This window comes from Panthera pardus, unplaced genomic scaffold (assembly GCF_024362965.1).
Source record: "Panthera pardus isolate Hobbes unplaced genomic scaffold, ASM2436296v1 HiC_scaffold_22, whole genome shotgun sequence".
NCBI lineage: Eukaryota > Metazoa > Chordata > Mammalia > Carnivora > Felidae > Panthera > Panthera pardus.
The window spans coordinates 51,516,898-51,538,411 of record NW_026526788.1 but is presented as its reverse complement, the minus strand read 5'-3'; the positions used below and the strand labels follow the sequence as shown (position 1 = coordinate 51,538,411).

The 21,514-nt window shown below is 37.6% G+C and overlaps 1 protein-coding gene across 2 annotated transcripts in view; it reads right to left on the bottom strand.

Annotated features, from left to right (window-relative positions):
- Positions 1–21,514, bottom strand: part of TNKS2 (tankyrase 2) — a 67,643-nt gene that overhangs the window by 5,893 nt on the left and 40,236 nt on the right. For both annotated transcript variants that reach the window (XM_019445071.2, XM_019445072.2), the window contains 12 exons: positions 21,250–21,395; positions 19,454–19,619; positions 18,349–18,568; positions 15,640–15,749; positions 14,493–14,681; positions 11,844–12,096; positions 11,043–11,125; positions 9,537–9,657; positions 6,387–6,484; positions 4,570–4,644; positions 2,705–2,810; positions 891–1,077 (listed from right to left, as the gene is read on the bottom strand). In XM_019445071.2, coding sequence (XP_019300616.1) covers positions 891–1,077; positions 2,705–2,810; positions 4,570–4,644; positions 6,387–6,484; positions 9,537–9,657; positions 11,043–11,125; positions 11,844–12,096; positions 14,493–14,681; positions 15,640–15,749; positions 18,349–18,568; positions 19,454–19,619; positions 21,250–21,395 — 1,754 coding nt within the window. The remainder of the gene's footprint in view (positions 1–890; positions 1,078–2,704; positions 2,811–4,569; positions 4,645–6,386; positions 6,485–9,536; positions 9,658–11,042; positions 11,126–11,843; positions 12,097–14,492; positions 14,682–15,639; positions 15,750–18,348; positions 18,569–19,453; positions 19,620–21,249; positions 21,396–21,514) is intronic.

The following is a 21,514-nucleotide window of genomic DNA, read 5'->3' as shown; positions in this document are numbered from 1 at the left end:
ACACAGAATCGGAAGCAGGCTCCAGGCTCTGAGCCATCAGCCCAGAGCCCGACGTGGGGCTCGAACTCCCGGATCGTGAGATTGTGACCTGAGCCGAAGTCGGACGCTCAACCGACTGAGCCACCCAGGCGCCCCAATAATGTGCTTTTTTTTTTTTTTTTTAAATTTTTTTTTTTTTCAACGTTTTTTATTTATTTTTGGGACAGAGAGAGACAGAGCATGAACGGGGAGGGGCAGAGAGAGAGGGAGACACAGAATCGGAAACAGGCTCCAGGCTCCGAGCCATCAGCCCAGAGCCCGACGCGGGGCTCGAACTCACGGACCGCGAGATCGTGACCTGGCTGAAGTCGGACGCTTAACCGACTGCGCCACCCAGGCGCCCCAATAATGTGCTTTTTAAAAGGAATATGTTTCATGATAAGTTTTTCAAGTAGTAATATCACAAATTCAGGATTAGGATCATATCACAGTGGAAGAGAGACTCCTACAGGCATTCCTATGAAATACTAGACTTGGCAAAGGAATACTATTTTAGCATTTGAATACACATTTTTTAAAGAATCCACAGTCCTATAATATTTAAGGGCCACAATAAAATCTCTCATGCCCAACGATATTTCCTGCTTCATATTGTTTAAAGCACTAGGTGTTCTAATGATTAAATGAGTTAAATAGGTCAAGTGGTTTGAACTGTGCTTGGCTCACACAGATCATTTAATAAACACTGGCTCCTGTTACAACTGGTGAGAGAGCCAAAAGCAACCTGAAAAATACCTATCTTGGAGTCCTAAGGTTGTCCAAGATGATGCCTTGCTCCCCTAATTTCTCAAATATGAAACTAGTTCTTATTAAATTCTTATCAAACTAAATGAGAACAAGTGATCTCTTACCTGTGGCAAATGTAACAAGATCTGTCTTTGTGAACTGGACACCCAGTACCTCCTCCAATTCCATATACATACTGATTGCTTTTGGAAGAGTTTTCAGCAAAATAAATCCCAGCTCCAAACATGCCACCTATGTAGGCATGCCTTTCATCAAAGCCTTTATGGATAATCGCATTCACAAAGGGAGATCCTAAAACAGATGTAGATGGATAAGAATTTAAAATTATCTTAGAAGAATAAAATGAAATCTTCATTGAAGTTAAATTCCTAAACATACATACTGACCACCGATATAAAGAATATTAAAAAAACAAGGATAACAAGTTACCTCTCACCTAGTTTATTCCTTTAGAATAACTACATTATTTTATTTTTAAAAATTTTTTAACGTTTATTCATTTTTGAGAGAGAGAAAGACAGAGCGTGAGTCGGGGAGGAGCCGAGAGAGAGGGAGACACAGAATCTGAAGCAGGCTGCAGGCTCCGAGCTGTCAGCACAGAGCCCAACATGGGGCTTGAACTCACAAATTGTGAGATCATGTCCTGAGCCGAAGTCGGACGCTTAACCCACTGAGCCACCCAGGCGCCCCAATAATTAACTACTTTAAAAGAAATGCTAACGTTGACTGACGTTTCTAATAAGGGGGTGGATCAAATGCCAAAAAATAGGACACACAAAGATTCAACTAGAAAAAAAGATCACTTAAAATATCAATGCTAAAGTTACCAAATTCCAGACCCTAAATCCAGAACCAAGAGTCTCATAATTCATCTCCTATAGCAAGGCTGTATGCAATTAAGCCTTACAGTGACATCCCATGTCTGTGTGCTTTTTCTAGATATCAAGTGGCCAAAGTGGTCTTTTCACGTTTATTCTCTTCTTTATACTTCCTTCTCATCTCTCCACTTCGCGGCCTTTCATCCTGTCACACCAGATTCTATCTGCAAATGTGTGTTCCTTCACTCTCTGCATACTGACTACTCTCACCCCTTTCCGTGCATGGGTGCCAAGGAGAGCTTAGCCAAAGGAAAGGAGGTAGTCATGGGAACCAGGCCAGAGAGTAGGGTGAGGGGTGGGCGTTAGGAAAAGCCAATGTAACAGTTAACTGATTCATTAAGATTAGTGTCCCTGTTCATAAAGGAATAGGAAAATACACTGAATTCCACTACAGAACTACAGAAGACCAGAATCACTTATTTCAATTAATTTGGAAAAACCAAAATCATTTATTATAAAACAGAAAAATCATTCATTATAACCATCAAGTCAGTACCTAAATGAATATTACACTCTTTGACAAGAGAGCATCATGATGATTTTTAGAGTTTTAGAATGAGAAATACCATTTAGATATTATCCACCAATTCAGTCTGCTATAGCCATTCCTCCAGGGAACTGTAAAATTTAAATGTTGTGTTTCATAGAACTTTACAGGTCTCTAAAAATTTTCTGCAATCAAGGCCAAATGAAGAAACATACTGGAGTTACTATGTGCCTGAAGACTTGATAAACACTACGTTAACATTTACATTCATCTTTGCTATAAATCTCAAAGACCAATCAACACCTGTCAATTTGCAGCATAAAACAAAACGGGAAATTTCAAGACAAATATTGCTTTCAATCCAACAGAAGTTCTTAGAAAATTCCCTAAGTTCAATGACAACAGCTCTTTATTTTAAAGATTTCATTTAAAAAAAATTTTTAGGTAATCTCCACCCTCAAATTGGGGCTTGAATTCATGACGCTGAGATCAAGAGTCACATGCTCTACCTACTGAGCCTGCCAGTGCTGCCCCCTGCCCTGAGGAATCTTACCATGAAATAGCATTCTTTCATTTGCATGGTTGTGGTTTTCTTCAGAAACTTCTTTTCTTCTGTGGGTGTATCTTTCCCACAGTTTCTTGTTACAAACTTTCTGAATCTATAAAAAAGAAACCAGAGGAATCAAAATCTTTACGTCATAATTACTTACCTACTTTACTTGTTCATCTTAACCTAAATAGGCCACATAGTCAGAAGAGAGGCAAAACTTCTCTGAAATATAAACTATGTTTTATTTTAGTCAGCTAAAAATACTTGGTCTCAAACATAAAGATAGAAATATAGCTACATTTTGGAAATGAAAAACTTCAAAGGGAAAAAAGCTATATATGGACTTATGGGAAGGTCAAGAATACCGTAAACTAAAATACTCCCATTCTCATTAATTTAGAATTATTACTAAAACAGCTCCAAATCAGGTATACTGAATTCTGTATGTAAGTATTAAAAAGAGAACGGTTATCTTTCACCTCATCCTATTTTATTTGGCTCAAAGTATCATCTGTATCTGCTTTTAATGAAAAATATTTGAAATAACCCCCAGCAAAAAACATTCTTAAAACACACACACACAGACACGCCTCTACTACTCTCTCTACCCTTCCCTATCCCTCCAATTCCTAAAATTTTTGTCTTGAGAAGAGTTAAAGATGGATGCTGGTCTCACTGGGAGTATTTCCAGGATCAAAATTCACAACCCTAGAGCTGTTTCTTGGCTGTGCTTAAAGGTGTTACAGCCCCCTGCTGGTCCTAGAGCACATCTGGGAGCTGGTGGATTTAGTCTTGGCTTAAAAAAACTCAAATATGGCTACAGATGTAATCAAGGAACACAACTGACACAGCGATCTCACTTATATTAAGAAAATAAAAGGCATGATTATTTGCCTTATTAAAAATATTACATATGTTCATGAATGGAAATAACAAGATGTCACTCTTGTCACACTATGATATAAACTAATAAATAGGAGCTCCCAGGATTTCTTTATCTTAAATCATCTAATAGGATGAACAAAGCAATCTCCTATAATTTTAGTATTCACTAACTCTAAAATACGACATCTAATATAACACTTGTAATAGTATATATATGACAATAATATAAAACAGCTGAAATATTTGATACTGTTCACTTTTGAGTTTAAAATTTAGGTATTAAAAAGATACTTGCCACATTTTATTTGTCTTATTCCATAATTATTAAGAATATACCAATGTAGTTAATAAAAAGATTTATTCATCTCAAGTAGAGCGTGCATTTTTGCTTGCTGCAGTTCAAGAAAAACACAGCAAGGTTGGAAAAGGCCCTGAGAAGAGTACCTGGTATCAAGAAAAGACAGGACTCTCCTCTGAATGACTTAAAACCTCAGACTATTTTTGGAAAGGATGAAGGTACAGAGGGAGTACTATTAAAATTATAAAAAAGTTGTATAGATGGGGGACTCATGGACACACGTAGTCGTCACAGGACAAATAAGTATAAAGATGGAGTCCTTTCTTGAGCCACAAAGGAAATTCAGCTTTGCTACAAAAGAGTACTTGAATAATTGATACATTTAAGGTCCTAAACCTCATGGATTTATCATGATCTCAAGATAATTCAACAAATGCTGAATTATTTGTTACGAAAACAGCACAAAAAAAAGGAAGGAAGAAAGAAAGAAAGAAAGAAAAAATGAAACACAGTACAGGGATTTTGAGAATCTTAACCTTTAAGGATCTACCCTTTCCCCAAATATCCCTTGATGCTATGTCAAAGACTTACTAGGCTAGACGATTATATTCTTATGAAAGTTAATTACTGTTTCAGGCTTTGAAAACTACGGTCTCAGAAAACTTTATTTTCACTAACTTATTACCTTGAGAATATTGTATCTGTTGAAGATTCCACCTGCATGACCTCCATCTCTGTGCTCTCGGACTGTACTTTGCATCTGATGGAAAAATATGTCAAATATATGTGTATTAACTTTTGTTTTTCCTTCAAAAATTTGTTTTAATATTTGTTTTTGAGAGAGCAAACAGGGGAGTGGCAGAGAAAGACACACAGAATCTGACGCAGGCTCCAGGCTCTGAGCTGTCCGCACAGAGCCCCATATGGGGCTCAAACTCAGGAACCCAGGAACTGTGAGATCATGACCTGAACCGAAGTCGGATGCTCAAGTGACTGAGCCACCCAGGCACCCCCTACTTTTGCTTTTTTTGATTTGGGGAAAATGGTTCTTGACACCTATGATTCTGTTTTTGAGAATACAAAATGAGATTTTAATATTTTTCTTGTATATATGAGAGTTCTTCTATAACTTCACAAGTACTACTTTCTAGAGATAGCTGTTAGCTAGTCAATCTGGAAACAATACTTTTAGGCGAAAATTATATAATGCAAACTAAAGGAAGAAAAAGGAGCAGATGCATGGGTGAGTTAAACATACAAAGCTAACCACCTCACATGCTAAAAAATAAAAAAAATCTGGGAGTGCAAGCTGGTGCAGCCATTCTGGAAATCAGTATGGAGGTTCCTCAAAAAACTAAAAATAGAACTATCCTACAACCCAGCAATTGCACTACTAGGTATTTATCCAAGGGATACAGGTGTGCTGTTTCAAAGGGACACATGAACCCCAATGTTTATAGCAGCACTGTCAATAATAGCCAAAGTATGGAAGGAGCCCAAATGTCCACTGATTGGATGAAGGGATAAAGATGTGGTATATATACACAATGGAGTATTACTCGGCAATCAAAAAGAATGAATTCTTGCCATTTGCAACTACATGGATAGAACTAGAGGGTATTACGTTAAGTGAAATGAGTCAGTCAGATAAAGACAAATATCATATGACTTCACTCATATGAGGACTTCAAGAGACAAAACAGATGAACATAAGGGAAGGGAAACAAAAATAATATAAAAACAGGGAGGGGAACAAAACAGAGAAGACTCATAAATATGGAGAACAAACGGAGGGTTACTGGAGGCGTTGTAGGAGGGGGGATGGGCTAAATGGGTAAGGGGCACTAAGGAATCTACTCCTGAAATCATTGTTGCACTACATGCTAATTTGGATGTAAATTAAAAAAAAAAAAAATTTAAAAGAAAAAAAATAAAAAAATAAAACAAGCATTTATTTGCTCCCATTCATTTTGCCCTAGTAAAGCACAATATGTACTCCATTGAGAGCTGGAGTTTCTGGAGTATTAGAACTCAGTTTCACTCAAGTTTCTATCCCTGTGTTCCTCACACATACAGGATACGTGTTCTTCAAACTGTAAAGCACTATTCAAAGATTTCAGTGGATCCAAGAGTTCTGTGAAAAGAAAGCTGGAAGAAAAACTTCCTGGAAAAGTAGCATCCACATATTCTGGGTCTTGTATGAGATACTGGGGTTTGCAATTGCCTTCATGAAGGGAGGGAATATTTGCATCTCCCCCGCCCCCCCCCCATGACAGTAAACTCTTCTCCAACAGAATCCTGTGTCAGTATTAATTGTAGTATTGAACCAAGTTACTGGATTCAAGGTTTATTGAGGGAGTGTACCTTAAACGCTGATTTTGAACATTCATCCAGGTGGTAAAGAGTTAGGGACAATTAAAATCCTATTACATTTTCAAGATCTGGAAACCTCTAGGAAGTTCAGCTATTGAACCAACATTTATTTAAGGTATATGAACATACCTCTTCCTCCACAGACTGAAACTCTTTATCATCAGGAGATAGATCTATGAGAATTGTTCCACTTCCAGAGGTGTTCAGAGTTAAGTATGGGTTAAGACCTAGTAAATAAAATTTGAAGGTAAAAAAAAATTATGCCAAGTCCCCGTCCTCTCCAATTAACATCAACCCAAAATGGCCACCTGATTTATCTGATGCTTACTACTTTTTTTTCTTGCTTACTACCTATTTTTAAAAACTTTTAATTTTGGACTAATTTACATTTTCAGAAAGACTGACATCACGTAGAGAGTCCCTGTGTACCTTTTACTCAACTTCCTAATGTCACCATTAGGAATATTAATGCTCCTCCAATGTTCCCATTCTATATAGCCACAGTACAACACTGGTCACACTTGTTAAGTAAATTACAGAATTTATTTGGATTTCATTAGATTTTCCCATTAATGTTCTTTTCCTGTTTTAGGATCCAAACCAGAACACCACACTGCATTTAGGTTGCTAATTTTGACACAACAAGTTGTAAGGGTTTTGTGGGAATAATTCAGAAAAACCTTTCTATTCTTTACCCCTTATCCTTAAGGAGGTTGTCACAAAATTTCTTCTTCAGATTATTTCCTTTACTAACTATTCAGCACTTTCAGCATTTAGTCTCTTTAATTTCTGTAAATATGAGGAAGAATTATGACAGAAATTTATACAGCTTCAGGTAATTTTAAATCATCCTAGAATGACACTCCATAGTTTACCGACCACTGAATGCTTATTCTTTTATTCATTTTTCATTTTTTCAATTTATTTATTTACTTAGAAGTTTGTGTGAGAGAGAATGTGTGCACGCTCAAGAGGGGGAGGGAGAGGGAGAGAGAGAGAATCCTGAAGCAGGCTCTGCACTGTCAGCACAGAACCCGATGCGAGGCCTGAACCCACAAACCAGGAGATCATGACCTGAGCCAAAACCAAGAGTTGGACGCTTAACCAACTGAACCACCCAGGCGTTCCCTGAATGCTTATTCTAACCCCTCACAGTCTCTAATTCAGCAATGAATGCTGTGTTTTCTGAATGTCAATGGTCAAGACAACTATGTATTTTGTACCTTTACTCTCACAAAAACTTTTCAAGTGGAATTTTAAACAGAATTTTCTAATTTCTTCCATGTATTTGTAACAAACCTTTCCTTCAGTCTCTACAAGATCTCTAAAGCTCTGGTGTTTTCCCAGGTAGGGCTCAAATCCATTACTGCTGGGTCAGTGCATGGCAGTGTGAGTGTAGAGACTAAGAGCACTATTCTAGTTCTGAGTCTGGTCTGAATAACAAGACCACCACCAGATGCTAAACTCTGATAAAGACTTATCAGGTATGTAATGTGAATTACATTGTCTGAAGTACATTATCTACAGGAAGTATGGAGACTTTACAAAGAAGAATATTTCAGAGACTAAAGACTTAACAGAATAAAGACCATGGCACACGCTTGACGAAAGCATCTCTGGACCACCCCAAGATGTCTTATAAACACTAAAAGATCAGGACAAGTAATGTATTGACTTGATGCACTGAATGAGAGCTAAGGCTAAGCCAGCAAAATGAGAGACTGTCAGAAGACTGCCACTGGTTCCACTTTGCAAATTAGGTAGAATGTCGGTATAGAATCCTGGCTTCAAATGAAGACAAGGAAGGTGATAACTTTATGTAGGCAAGAGACCCTGATGTGCTAGAGCAGACACGGTCATTCTGAGTCGTGACATTTCTCCTCCATGTGGGAGTGAATGATCCTTTGCGATTGCAGCTGTATGTATCAGAATGACCACAGACCAGAAGTGGCACAGAGTTACACACCTCTGCCACTTGGAGGCGGTGTGCCTGTTTCTGTCATTGTTTCCTGAGCCTTTCAATGCAGTCTTAATAACTGTGTCCCAGACACTCTATGTTTAATGAACAAACACTGTCTGATTTCCTTTTTAACCTGCCTCTTTCATAAGTGACCCTTGTTATTCCAGTACTCCACCGTAATTTCTATCCTACCGGATTGGTATTATTCTAGTAGAGTCATGACGGCTGTCTACAACTGCAGGTTCTAGTTTCTCTTCATTTTTGATACTTTTTATATTGTATACTAACATTCTAGGGAGTCACGGGTTTTCTCTCTTCTTTATCTCATACAATTTTGTCATCTATACTAGACATATCCCAGACTACCTCATATTTTAAACATTTTGCCCTAGTCCCTACCAGGAAAGTAAAGTGCATCCACTTTCAATCGATTCTATTCCAGAATTCCAGTGTAAAGTATTGCTTAGCTTCAGTCACCTACTTTTTAGAGGTAGTTTTTCCTTTTCAAGAGATGGCCCCTACCCTGCCTACCATACATCCTTCCCTGAAAAGCTCTTCATTTTTGCTAGTCTGGGTTTTTCTTCAACTCCAGTTGTACAGCCAGGACTTCAATGACAGGATGTGTCTGACCGCAGACAGGGTAAATCACACCCTTAGTTTAACAATTAAGTTAAAAATGCGGCCTTGATATTTAGAACAATTCACCTTTTCATACCTGGGACTTGGTACATGGGAAATGTTAACATCTGTTGAACAAATGCAATTTGCATTTTCTTTAAGTAATGTTCAGAAGAAATAAAGATATTATTCAATGCTGTTCTGTCAAGTGTTCTCAGTTACAACGCTGTTTCCCAGTACTTTCACAGCAAGTGCTAAAGAATTTAGCCATTTACATACAACAAAAAAAGAGAGATTTACAACATTATTTTATGGGCAGACCTCAATGCCTAGGCATTGCCTATTATATTATCATAAGACAGAAAGATATTCAAGTTTCTGATCTTTTAGACTCATAATTTTAGGGCTAGAATAACTTCAGAAGTAACTGAATAGACTTAAGAGAAATACTTCAGAGCTAAAGCAATTCCCAAACTTCTGAATAGCCCAGAAATTTTACTTAAGTTCACCTACTAACTGCAGAAGCTCAGTAAACTTAACACTAGCAGCATTAAGACCTGATACCAGGTTTCACAAATTCTAATTATTGCTCTTCCTATTAAATGGACTCTCTCTCATAGATTTTAAATTATCATTTAGTAAGTTGAGGGCTGCCTTTATACCAACCATTAAATTGTTAGCACTGATTTAAAATGAAATACCTTGTTGTCCAGAGAGAAGTCTTTCAACTCCTTTGATTAGTTTGTGTCTATGTCCATAAGCATTGATTCCAATCTCCTTCAGCTCCTTGTGCCCCATCTCAACTAACACATCCAAGGTGATCTTACAAAAGAGGATGAAACTGTTTAGAAGACTTCTATTTGGTAGACATTCACATACTGGTGTTCTCACAATGTATTAGATTCAAACATTTACTTTAGATTTTTTTGAACAGCTTAGAAATGAAAGCAAACCAGTTGTTAAACAGAAACCGAAAAGTTGCAGCTAACTGAAGTTCAGTCATGCACTACCAAAAAAACAGCGTTATTTTCATTTAACATAAGAACCTGAACCGAATTAAGCTGCGAAACAAAAATGTACTTTCAAGTTAATCACATTCAGGTATTCTATTTTGTCTTTTCCACCATCACTCCACAACCCACCCATTTACACAAGGCCTTCACTGGTTCCTCCAGACTCCAGACTATGCTAACTGGTACTTGTGCCTCAGGGTTCAAACTATTTCTTTACCCTCAAATATTTTATTTCCACTTTGTGAAACCGAAGACATTCTAAAGATCCTGTTTTATTTATACGTCTTCCATGAAACTTTTCCTGAGTAGTCCAGCTTGCAATAACCTTTTTTTTCCCCTTTGAATTTCTAAAATCTATGCCCAAAACTTATTTCTTCATATGTTGTTAGAGCTCCATAAGTAGATCAAAAGTTCCTTAGGAGTACAAGTCTATGCTAACTATATTTTCTGAACCAAAAAAAGAAAAAAACACCAGTATTCTGATGGCATAAATTGGGACTACTCTGGAAAAGCCCAGATATATACTTAGCATATCTATATACCTTCCCATAGTGGCTAGCGAAGTGTCAGACTCAGAGCAGGCAATGAGTGACACAACTGAACTAAACAAACCAAGCTCAAGGATAACTTATTTTAAGGGCTAAATAAGCTAAGCTTTCTATTTGGGAAAGCTATTTTACTATTACTACACCACAGTCCATTTTTCCATATATTTTAAAATTTCTTCTTTGATTTCCTGGTTGACCCATTCATTGCTTAATACATGTTGTCTAATCTCCATGTATTTATGGTCTTTCCAAAAATTTTCTTATGGTTGACCTGGTTTCAAAGCGCTGTGGTCAGAAAATACGCATGGTATGATTTCAATCTTCTTGCACTTGTTGAGGCCTGATGTTGTGACTTAGTATGTGACCTATTCTGGCGCATGTCCCATGTGCACTTAAAAGAAGGTGTATTTTCATTAGTTTCAATGTACTTCTTATTTCATGAGAGTCCATTTTTATATGCTAATAAACTAAGCAGAAATTCCAAGATCAAGCCCAATTAGAAGAGTTAACTGATTTCCAGTCCCTTAAAAAAACATTCTCCTCTCCCCACAAACAGTTGAATGGTTTAAGGCACTTCAAGGATGTCCTAATTTTTTGTTGAGGTCTCACAGAACACCAAACCAAGCAAATCAATTCATTTACTCACCTGTTCTCTCTCAAATATATCCATCAGGTGCTCAAGCCCAAGATTCCTTACAAATTGAGTTATGCTAAAATCTACTGCTGGAACTGGAAAATAAAAAATCCAGAACAAACAGAATAAGGTATATCAACATTTTAGCAACAAGGTTATGTGGTATTACTATACACATCAAGAATGCAAAGACGAAGCAAAACATTGCATCAAAAATTGCAAAAAGAGAAAGCTACAAAATCTCAACATCATAGAAGAAACAGCCAATGGGGCACTTTCAGGTTAAAAAAAAAACATTTCATTTAAACAAATTTATTTTTAACTGTATCTTTAAAATAAGTGCCCATACTGAAACTAGTATGTCAATTATATTTCCACTCAAAAAGTTTCCTTATCTTTGAGGATATAAGCTTCTTCACAAAAAAGTTTATGAAAACAAGTTCCACAATGTTACATAAGGTGAGATGAATTTTGACAGGTAAAAAGTAAAGAGAACAGCTTTATAGAGACCACAAGTATGCTGTCTTTTTCTTTCCTTTAAAAAAAAAAAGATCTTCACAACTGGGTATTCTGATAAGGAGAAAAGATATTTCCTAACTCTGTAATAATATACTGGACTAGGTAAAGGCATAACTACTCAAGCACAAGCCATCTAAACCTTTCGAAAGCATAATGTAAAGAAAACAACGAAAGACTAAAATTTTAAGGCTATGCTAATTAATCTGATACTAACAGTTGTATTTAAAAAATGACTTGTTTGCATTCTAAATGACAACTAGGCGGCTACAATACAAGTTAGAAAGTTATTCTCACCCTCCTTTTTCTCCAAGCTAGAGGCACCCTCTGTTCCACTTGAACTAACTACTGAAGACAGTTCAGAAAAACTCCCAGATAAGTTGTCAAGACTGCTGGCTGCAGAAAGACTTGATGGGCTGGATGGACCTGAAGACAGAGCATCTCCGGTAGCTCCTGGGCTTCTCACACCATTGAGCACTTGAGGTTTATAACATGAAGGCAGAGCAGAAGGGGGCATGGCTGCTGTCAGGAGGGCGCTAACATCATCTGCCTAGTGTGTGTGTCAGAGAGAGATTAAATCTGTGATAAGCAAGTTTTAAAATTCTCCTGTACCCAACAGAATACATTAAAAAATATGACAAAAACTCAGATTTGCACTAGAACTGCGTATAACATAAAAATGATTATTTTAAAAAGTAAAGCAAGTAAGTGACATCCAGCTAAGCTGTTATTAAATATAAAACATAATTCAGAACATCTCTTCCAAGACACAGAGAATAAGAACAAACCTGTTAAATGTGGCTAAGCATAAAAAACCCTAACTTTCATACTATGATTTTCTGCAAAGCACTGAAATGAATTATATAACAGCAATTTTAATTTTTTTTAATGTTTATTTATTTTTGAGACAGAGACAGAGTGTGAACAGGGGAGGGGCAGAGAGAGAGGGAGACACAGAATCTGAGCTGTCAGCAGAGCCCGACGTGGGGCTAGAACCCATGAACCATGAGATTGTGACCTGAGCTGAAGTCACACACTTAACCGACTGAACCACCCAGGCACCCCTATAGTAATAGCAATTTTAAAAGGTAAGAATTTTTTAACACTATCGCAATTACTCTGAAAGAAGCAGTAAAACCCTGGATTGTGAGTAACTTGTTCTGTGAGCATTCCTCAAGATGAGCAGTACGTGACGCTGAACATCACATGATCAAAACGGAGCCAATGGTTCTTGAAATCCGCTTTAATATACAAATGCTCTGGATTATAAGCATGTTTCTGGAACGAATTATGCTCCCAAACCAAGGTTTTACTCTTATTCAATCTACATGGAACTTGAATCTACATGGTGTATTTACATTTCCTGGAAAATATTCAGTGATACATCCTTAAAATTGAGTTATTTTTGGGGGGGAGAAAACAAAGATAATAATTTTAATCAAATCTACTAGTATGGGAAAAAAATCCTCAAACTTACTAGCTTTAATTTGCTTAATTAGTGACATATAGTATTTTTTCTTCACAATGCTCAAGACACTAATAGCAAGAAGTAAATCAGTACTTGTTTTCATGGTTAGTCACATTTATATTGCCTATTTTAATCCTTGTCTTTTTTCTTCCCAAGTCTGAGGACTTCCACGGCACCCACATTTTAAAATAATATTAGCATCATCTATGGGGTGCTTTTTATGTATCTGCTATCATGCCTGAGACTTTAAGTACATTACCTTAATTCTTGTATTAACCAGACACACACACACACACGCACACACACACACTCTCTCTCTCTTTTTAAAAATTTTATTTTTAAGTAATCGCTACACCCAATGTGGGGCTCGAACTCACAACCTTCAGATTAAGAGCTGCATGCTCTTCTGACAGCTGGCCAGGCACCCCTTAACCAGACATTTCACCCCCATTATAGATGACATGACTGAGGCTTAGAGATTAGGCAAGGTGAAAGACCGTACATCTTTAAGTGGTAGCCAGAATTCTAAGGCAAGTCTGTTAGGCTCTAAAGCCCACACCTGTTCTCTAGAGCACTTTGTTTCATGTCAATTATGTCTGGTGGACTAACAGATGGGTGGAATGAATTAGAAAAGTGCGTTCCCAAGGTAGTTTGGGATTGGAAGGACACTTCCCTGAAGAAATGTTGCAAATATGGTTGGGCTGTCAGCCTGCTAAGAAAAATCTACTTAACCCCCAATGAAGCTGAACTGAATCAGCTTCTCAGTGTAACTTGTGACAGTGAAATCTCTCTCAGTAGAAAGCAATCTAAGAGACTGCTTTTCCTTTGTATCTCAACAAGAATTTCTTCTCTCTTTCCCTCCAGTGCCCTGGCCAATTTCCTCAGTGGTAGAGGTGAGAGAGGAGCCTGTGTCACACTGGCCAAAGAGGAAGTGGAGGCTACAACAGAGACTCCTACACGAGTTCCCTTGGGGGGGGGGGGGGAGGACCACAACCCAAAAAACTTAAGGAACAAGCTTGTTTTCTGAACACTTTTGGGGAGGTAAGCACAGAACCGGAACTCTGGGAACAGGCAGTGTGGGAGGAACTAGAATCCTGACAAGAAGCAGGCTTTGTGGCTGCAGCACCCTGAGGGCAATGAGGGGAAATTCATCAAGACCAGTGTCCTATGTGACCTTGCACAGTATGCCCCTTAACAGCCTTCACTGAGGGCCTGTATTTGGAAATTTTATTTCCAAATTAACGTAAGCAGCTATACCTCGTACTTCTTTTTCCTATTTCCAAAGGCACTCAGGATACAATAGCTTATTGATAGTCCTATTATTTACATATTACATTTTAATGCCAAAGAAATCCTATATTTAAACTGAGCTAAAAAAAGATTTTGCCACATTCACCATAAAGATATTTTATATGTACCAAGCAAACATTAAAAAGTTAAGAAAAGCACTGAGATTTTTCAAAGAGTCCATCACTTACTGAAACTAAATCTAAAGGCGTTTGTCCTTCCTGATTTTTAAGAGTAGGGTCGGCTCCGTGGGCCAACAGCAAAGCACAAAGCTGTGTTCGTCCCTTTTGGGCTGCTTCATGCAAAGGTGTGAAAGCCCACTTGTCCGTAGCATTGACACACGCATTATACTTTATTAGTAAAGCTGCTACATCTACATGCTGTAAAAGAAAATACTCCTGTTACAGTCTGAAACGTTATCACATTTTAGTTCCTAAGAAGAAATTAGCTACATACTTATTTTTCCATATTTTCAAACCTACTCTGGAAATGAAAAAAAAAATCGTGTTTCTCCCCAACATCATAATTTATGGGTAGCTGATTAAAAATTACAATAGACATTTTAATAACTTGAGAAATCAGAAAACATTTAAGAATTCTACACAGGACAGGAACTAAATAAATGAATGCGACTTAAACAACTTCTCATTTATCCAAGTGTTATAACTGCTGGACATCAGTTTAGAAACCAGCAACCTTCCCCAATTATTCAAACTACACCTACTGAAAATGGTCAATACTAATTGTAATATTTAGGGCTGTTATAAACTCAGGAACAATGCACCTGAATCTCTATGGACTCTTAGGAGTCCCAGTGGTTTTCCTGGTACCAACAAATAAACAAAATCATTAACATCTCACTGAAAATAAGAGGTGCTAAGGAAGATAATAAAATGAATGACAAATATGCTGCCTGTCACACAGCAAGCTTACAACGGATTCAGAATTGAAACCTGGACATTATTTAATCTCTTTAGCCCTCATATTTATTCCTCTATAAAATGAAAAAGTCAAACTAAATGCCCTTTGAGAACTGCAATATTGATTTCCACTTTGAAAATTTTAGAGATTAAAAAAAATTTTTTTAACATTTATTTTTGAGAGACAGAGTGTGAGTGGGGGAGGGGCAGAGAGAGAGAGAGAGAGAGAGAGAGAGGGAAAGAGAGAGAGAATCCAAAGCAGGCTCCAGGCTCTGAGCTGTCAGCACAGAGCCCAACTTGGGCTTGAATCCATGAACTGTGAGATCACGATCTGAGCCGAAGTCAGTCGCCTGACTGAGCCATTCATGCGCCCTGAAAATTTTAGAGATTTTTTTAAAGGTAATATAAAAGAACTTACCCCATAAGATGCTGCATTATGTAAAGGAATAAGTCCTCCTTTGTCTTGGGCATTCACATCGGCTCCATGTTGCAACAAATACTCTGCAACTTCTAAATTATTATAACCGGCTAATTTAGAAAAGAATTAAAATTACTTCCACTTGTTAATATAAAAAATTAAATTTACGTGTCTGTATATATCTATATAAAAAGCATAGACATGCTTTGAAAAATAAAGCAAGTTTACAGAAATCTAAAATTCTCCACTAGAATATATTAAAAACTTATCTTATGAAAAAAACTGCCCACTGGTCTCAAGTTGGAAGCTTTCAGTGATATGCCTTCCACAGACTCTCAAAAGTTATACTGACTGATTTGCTAATATCTTTCCTTTTAAAACCTTCTACCTAAGTCCCTGCCTTTATGGTTGTTATATACAACTTCCTGTACTCAGGTACATGGTCTCAAGGGCTACAAGCATATAAGGCATTTAAGCATATAAAAGCCAAGTTAGAAACACAAGTGGCCAGCAGAATAGGAGACAGCACACCAGCATGGGTCTCAAGACTCCATTTTCCCGGAAGGCTGCAAAGACATGCTTTTTGTAGAGTGAGATCTTAGGGATATACATCTGTGCGCGTCTGATAGTAGAACCTAATGTTGCTAAAGCCACATTTTATAAATATACCATAACTTCTTAGCTGTCATACTGGGAACTGTTAGTTACCTTAGTACATAGTCTTATGGTAAAGTATATTTTATTTGACACACAATCATAGATTGAAAGCAAATTGGGAACTTTGCCAACATAAAACCAGGTATCACTTGAAACTTTAAAATAGTTCAAAATATCTTATTCACATTTATTTTTTTGTAGCTTTTATTCTTTTGCTAAAGGATTTAAAGCCAAAACATTTAAGATCAAGAAGGGAGAAACAAAACCACAGAACTACCATAAACTAAGTATTACAATGAATCCAAAAGTTCTTTCAGGTCTCAAGTTATAAAACTGCACAAGTAGGCAGAAATGTTTTGCATATACAACTTATTTACCACTTACAAAGACAACACAGATTTAAATAGTTGTTGTTAAATGTTCTAGATAAGCTACCATAAAGATACAGAAGAGCTAATATAAATAAATATACACAGCATAATTCAAATCGGATGTCACATCACATCCTGTCTTGTATGGATGAAAAACTGATTACCAGTGGAAGTATAAAAGCTTTTTGTCATCATGTTAGCGCTTGTGGTTATCACTTCCAAAATTCTCTAAAGACATAGAGTAATTCTTTTCCTTGGACAGTGGGGTCCCAACTTACAGGTGGTGAAAGTTTAAAGGTAAAAATCACATATCACCAAAATTGTCTTAAAAAATTTTTTTTTAACGTTTATTTTTCGAGAGACAGAGAAAGACAGAACATGAGCGGGGGAGGGGCACAGAGAGAGGGAATCACAGAATCTGAAGCAAGCTCCAGGTTGTCAGCACAGAGCCCAATGTGGGGCTCAAACTCACGAACCACGAGATCATGACCTGAGCCATAAGCTGGATGCTTAACCCAGTCGGAGCCACCCAGGCATCCCCCAAATTGTCTTTTAAATACTAAGAGCACACTCAGTTATTCACACTATGAGACTAACATAAATTGAGAGAGAGAAAGAGGAAAAAAAAATAAGAGTAGACATCCATCTCCCATATTACACAAAGTGGCAGAAACACCTGCATTACTTTTTTCTCTGATTTATTTATTTTTCTTTCTAAACTATGTATATTTAGATAAACTTGTATGAGTCAAATTATGCCTTTAATGTGACACCAATGAAGCAATAGCTGTAAGTTCAGGGATTTTAATGGCCCGTTCCCTAGCATCTTCCACGCCGCTAAAGAAACCAGGCTGTACACCTGCACTAAAAAACAACTGCACTGTGCCCATTTCATGAGTGAAAACTTGTAAAAATGTTATGTGCTCAACTGTCTCCCAAATTCCTATGTTGGAGCTCTAACCATCAGTACCTTAGAATGGGACTGTATTTGGAGATGAGGTCTTGAAAGAGGTAATTATGTTAAAATGAGGCTGGTAGGGAAGGTCCTAATCCAAGCTGGCTGGTGTCCTTATAAGAGGAGATTAGGACATACTGTGAGAGACACCAGGCATGTGCACACAACAGAGAAAAGGCCATGTGACGACACAGTAAGAAGGTGGCCATCTACAGCCCAAGGAGAGACTAATCCTGCCGACACCTTGATCTCCAGACTGTGAGAAAAAAAGTTTGTTGTTGAAGCCTCCAGTACCTTCCTACGGCAGGACTAACAAATACAACAAATTACTTTGGCAATAGGCTTATGTAACTTTTTAGTCTTAAGATTTTTTTCTGCTTGTGCTTAATAGCTACCCCAAGAGTGGAGAGCTTTAGCACGAGGAGGAAAGCTGGCTCAAGCAGGCTAATTTTTCAAGTTTATATGGCCAAAACTCAATCACCAAAGAGGATTTAAAAATTATAGTGACCGGCAGAGCCTCTTTCAATTGTTCTTACCGAATGAAACACACTAGCACTAAAGTGAACATGAAATACAGTTGCCCTGTACAAATATACTCAGGTATAACGGTGGTAAAAGAAGACATCTGAGTTGCATCTTTTAAATTTACTTGCAGGAAATATTTTACTCCGATAAAATGAATCTTAGATGTCACCAGCTTAAAGGTATGCAACTTCATTCACTTACCTGCTAAATGTAAAGGTGTTGAATGTCGGCCTTGGGTATCACGGCAATTTACGTTATCAGGAGAAGACAACTTCTTTACTCTGGCTAAACAACCCTTCTTGGCAGCATCTAACAAAGCTGCGTCTCCCCGAAGCAGATCTTGGATGTCTGTATCTCCATCTTTAACAAGATCCAAAGGAGTATTTCCATCCCTGTTTTTCTTTGTAGGGTCTGCACCATGCTGGGCATGTGAAAAATAGACAAAGGGGTACTAACTTAAGTTTGCCCTTAGTCAAGAAGAAAATAGTCAATGTAACTATACCAAAAAACCTATCCTATTTTATATGGAGAGATTCTACCTTAAAGATGAACATGGTTGTTATATTTGATTTAGTACCCAGAAAATTATAATAAAAAGAATACAGAGGCAGTTAAATATTATTGGGCTTTAATAATGCAATTAAATTATTACTATTATTATTTTATTTTTTTAAAGTAGGCTCCACATCCAACTTGGGGCTTGAACTCACAACCCTGGGATCAAGAGTCGCAAGCTCTACCAACTGAGCCACCCAGGGACCCCTATAATGCAATTTAATAAAAATTGTACATTACGTTCAAAATAAGGTAGTATTTCATTAACAACTGACTTTCATGTATGCTATTTTTAATTTTCACGAACACTGACATAAAGTATAGATTTAATTGAGTCATATGCTCTACCGACTGAGCCAGCCAAGTGCTCTAACTTTTGTTTTTAGTGTAAAATATCTACACTGGTACCTGTATTAAACCAGTACTATCACTTTTATTAGTGCCAAATAAATCTGGCTTATAAATTACATAATCCATCAAATGTCTTGAGGCTAAAGTACTATATAGGAAAAATTAAGACAATCATCAGAGAACTGTTACATGAAGATAGCTGACTTTATATAATAAATCTGTGTGTGGTAAACATCCTAGCAGATTAAGATATACAAGTGTTCATGACATTTATTCTGAAACTGAGGTAGAGAATTAGCTCTGTTTCATACTCCTTTACAAGTTTAAGTTTATATTAAAAGTTATTAGAAATATAAACATATTCTATGTAATAAACCCAGTCCACAGTAAGCAAATATACCTGGAGTAGGAGTTTGCAAATTTCATACTTTCCTTTTGCTGCAGCTTCATGTAAAGGTGTAAATTTCCATAAATCAGCTACATTAACTACTGCTCCATGCTTAACAAGAAGTTCTGCAACTTCATAATGTCCATAAGAACATGCATTGTGCAAAGGTACAAGGCCTCTGAAATGAAAAATTACATAAGGAATGCAACACAAAGATATATATATATATATATTTAATTTTTATTAAAAAAATCTTTTAAAAAGTTTATTTATTTTAATACGAAGTTTATTGTCAAGTTGGTTTCCATACAACACCCAGTGCTCATCCCAACAGGTGCCCTCCTCAATGTCCATCGCCCACTTTCCCCTCCCTTCCACCCCCCATCAACCCTCAGTTTATTCTCAGTTTTGAAGAGTCTCTTATGGTTTGCCTTAAATGCTTATTTTTGAGAGAGTGAGCAAGAGGGAAAGCGAGCGCATGCACAAGCAGGGGAGGAGCAGAGAGAGAGAGGGAGACACAGAATTCAAAGCAGGCTCCAGGCTCTGAGCTGTCAGCACAGAGCCTGACACAGGGTTCGAACTTGTGAACCACGAGATCATGACCTGAGCTAAAAGCAGACGCTCAACTGACTGAGCCACTCAGGCACTCCTATTTATTTATCTTTCGATATTTATTTATTTTGAGAGAGAGCGCAAGCAGGGGAGGGACAGAGAATCTGAAGCAGGCTCCTTGCTGTTGGCACAAAGCCTATGCGGGGCTCAAGCCCACGAACGTTGAGATTGTGACCTGAGCCGAAGTCGGACACTCAACCAATGGCACCACCCAGGCGCCCCCACAAAGACAGATTTAACTTAGAATTACATATAACTGATATATTTCCTTTTATTTTATTATTTTAAAAGGTTTTTAACGTTTATTTTTTTTTTTTTGACAGAGAGAGAGCGCGCGCGTGAGTGGGGGAGGGGCAGAGAGAGAGGAGACACAGAATCCAAAGCAGGCTCCAGGCTCTGAGCTGTCAGCACAGAGCCCAACGCGGGGCTCGAACTCACAGACCGTGAGATCATGACCTAAGCCGAAGTCAGACGCTCAACCGACTGAGTCACCCAGGCACCCCTGACATATTTTTTGAACTGCATAAGAGATTACACTGCTTATTATTATTTTATAGAACGTAAATTTTTTGAAAACAGAAATGGAATTATTTTTGGAGGGTCTGGGAGGAAATTTAAAAAATTTTTTAAATTGCACAGAACAAACACCTGTAGACTATCTAGAATTGAGAACTGTATACTTCTAAAGAAAAATACACACGAAGAATTCCAATATCCTCAATGCATACTGAAAAATTCACTATATTAAAAATCAAACACACTCATGTCCTTAGTCATTATAAGATCACAAAGCATTATACAAATAAGGCTTTATACAAATGCTAACCATTATAAAATCTATTTACTTACTTATTATTTTTAGAGAGACAGAGAAGAGTGTGCGAGCAGGGGAGGGGCAGAGGGAGAGAGAATCTCGACATGGGGCTTGATCCCAGAACCCTAGGACCATGACCCGAGCCCAAATCAAGAGACAGACGCTCAACCGACTGAACCACCCAGGCGCCCCAGATCCCTCGTAAAATCTTAACTGAAATTAAGAAGCTACATTTAAGCCAGTGTTAGGTAACAGACTTCTCTGAAAATAAAAGCGCTACCGACCCAACTATCTGAAAAAGATTTTCAAAACAAATTTTTTTCACACTTTCCTAGAAAGGTCAGATAAAGGAAAAGAGGCCACAGCAATTCTTGGTACTTGCCCTTTATCTTTAGCATGCACATCAGCTCCGTGCTGCAGCAGATACTCCACCACAGACACCCTATTGTAGCCAGCTGCAAAATGGAGTGGTGTAGACTGACGCCCTTCAATGTCTCTGCAGTTGACACTCTGAACGGTGCACAATTTCTGTAGGATGGAACACAGTACACACATGATGCTGGCTACCCTGACTTCTTGTTTTCATTTAGTAGGAACTTCAAATGTCTGATTTATTTTCTTGTCTCATTAAATCAGTATTCTCAGAA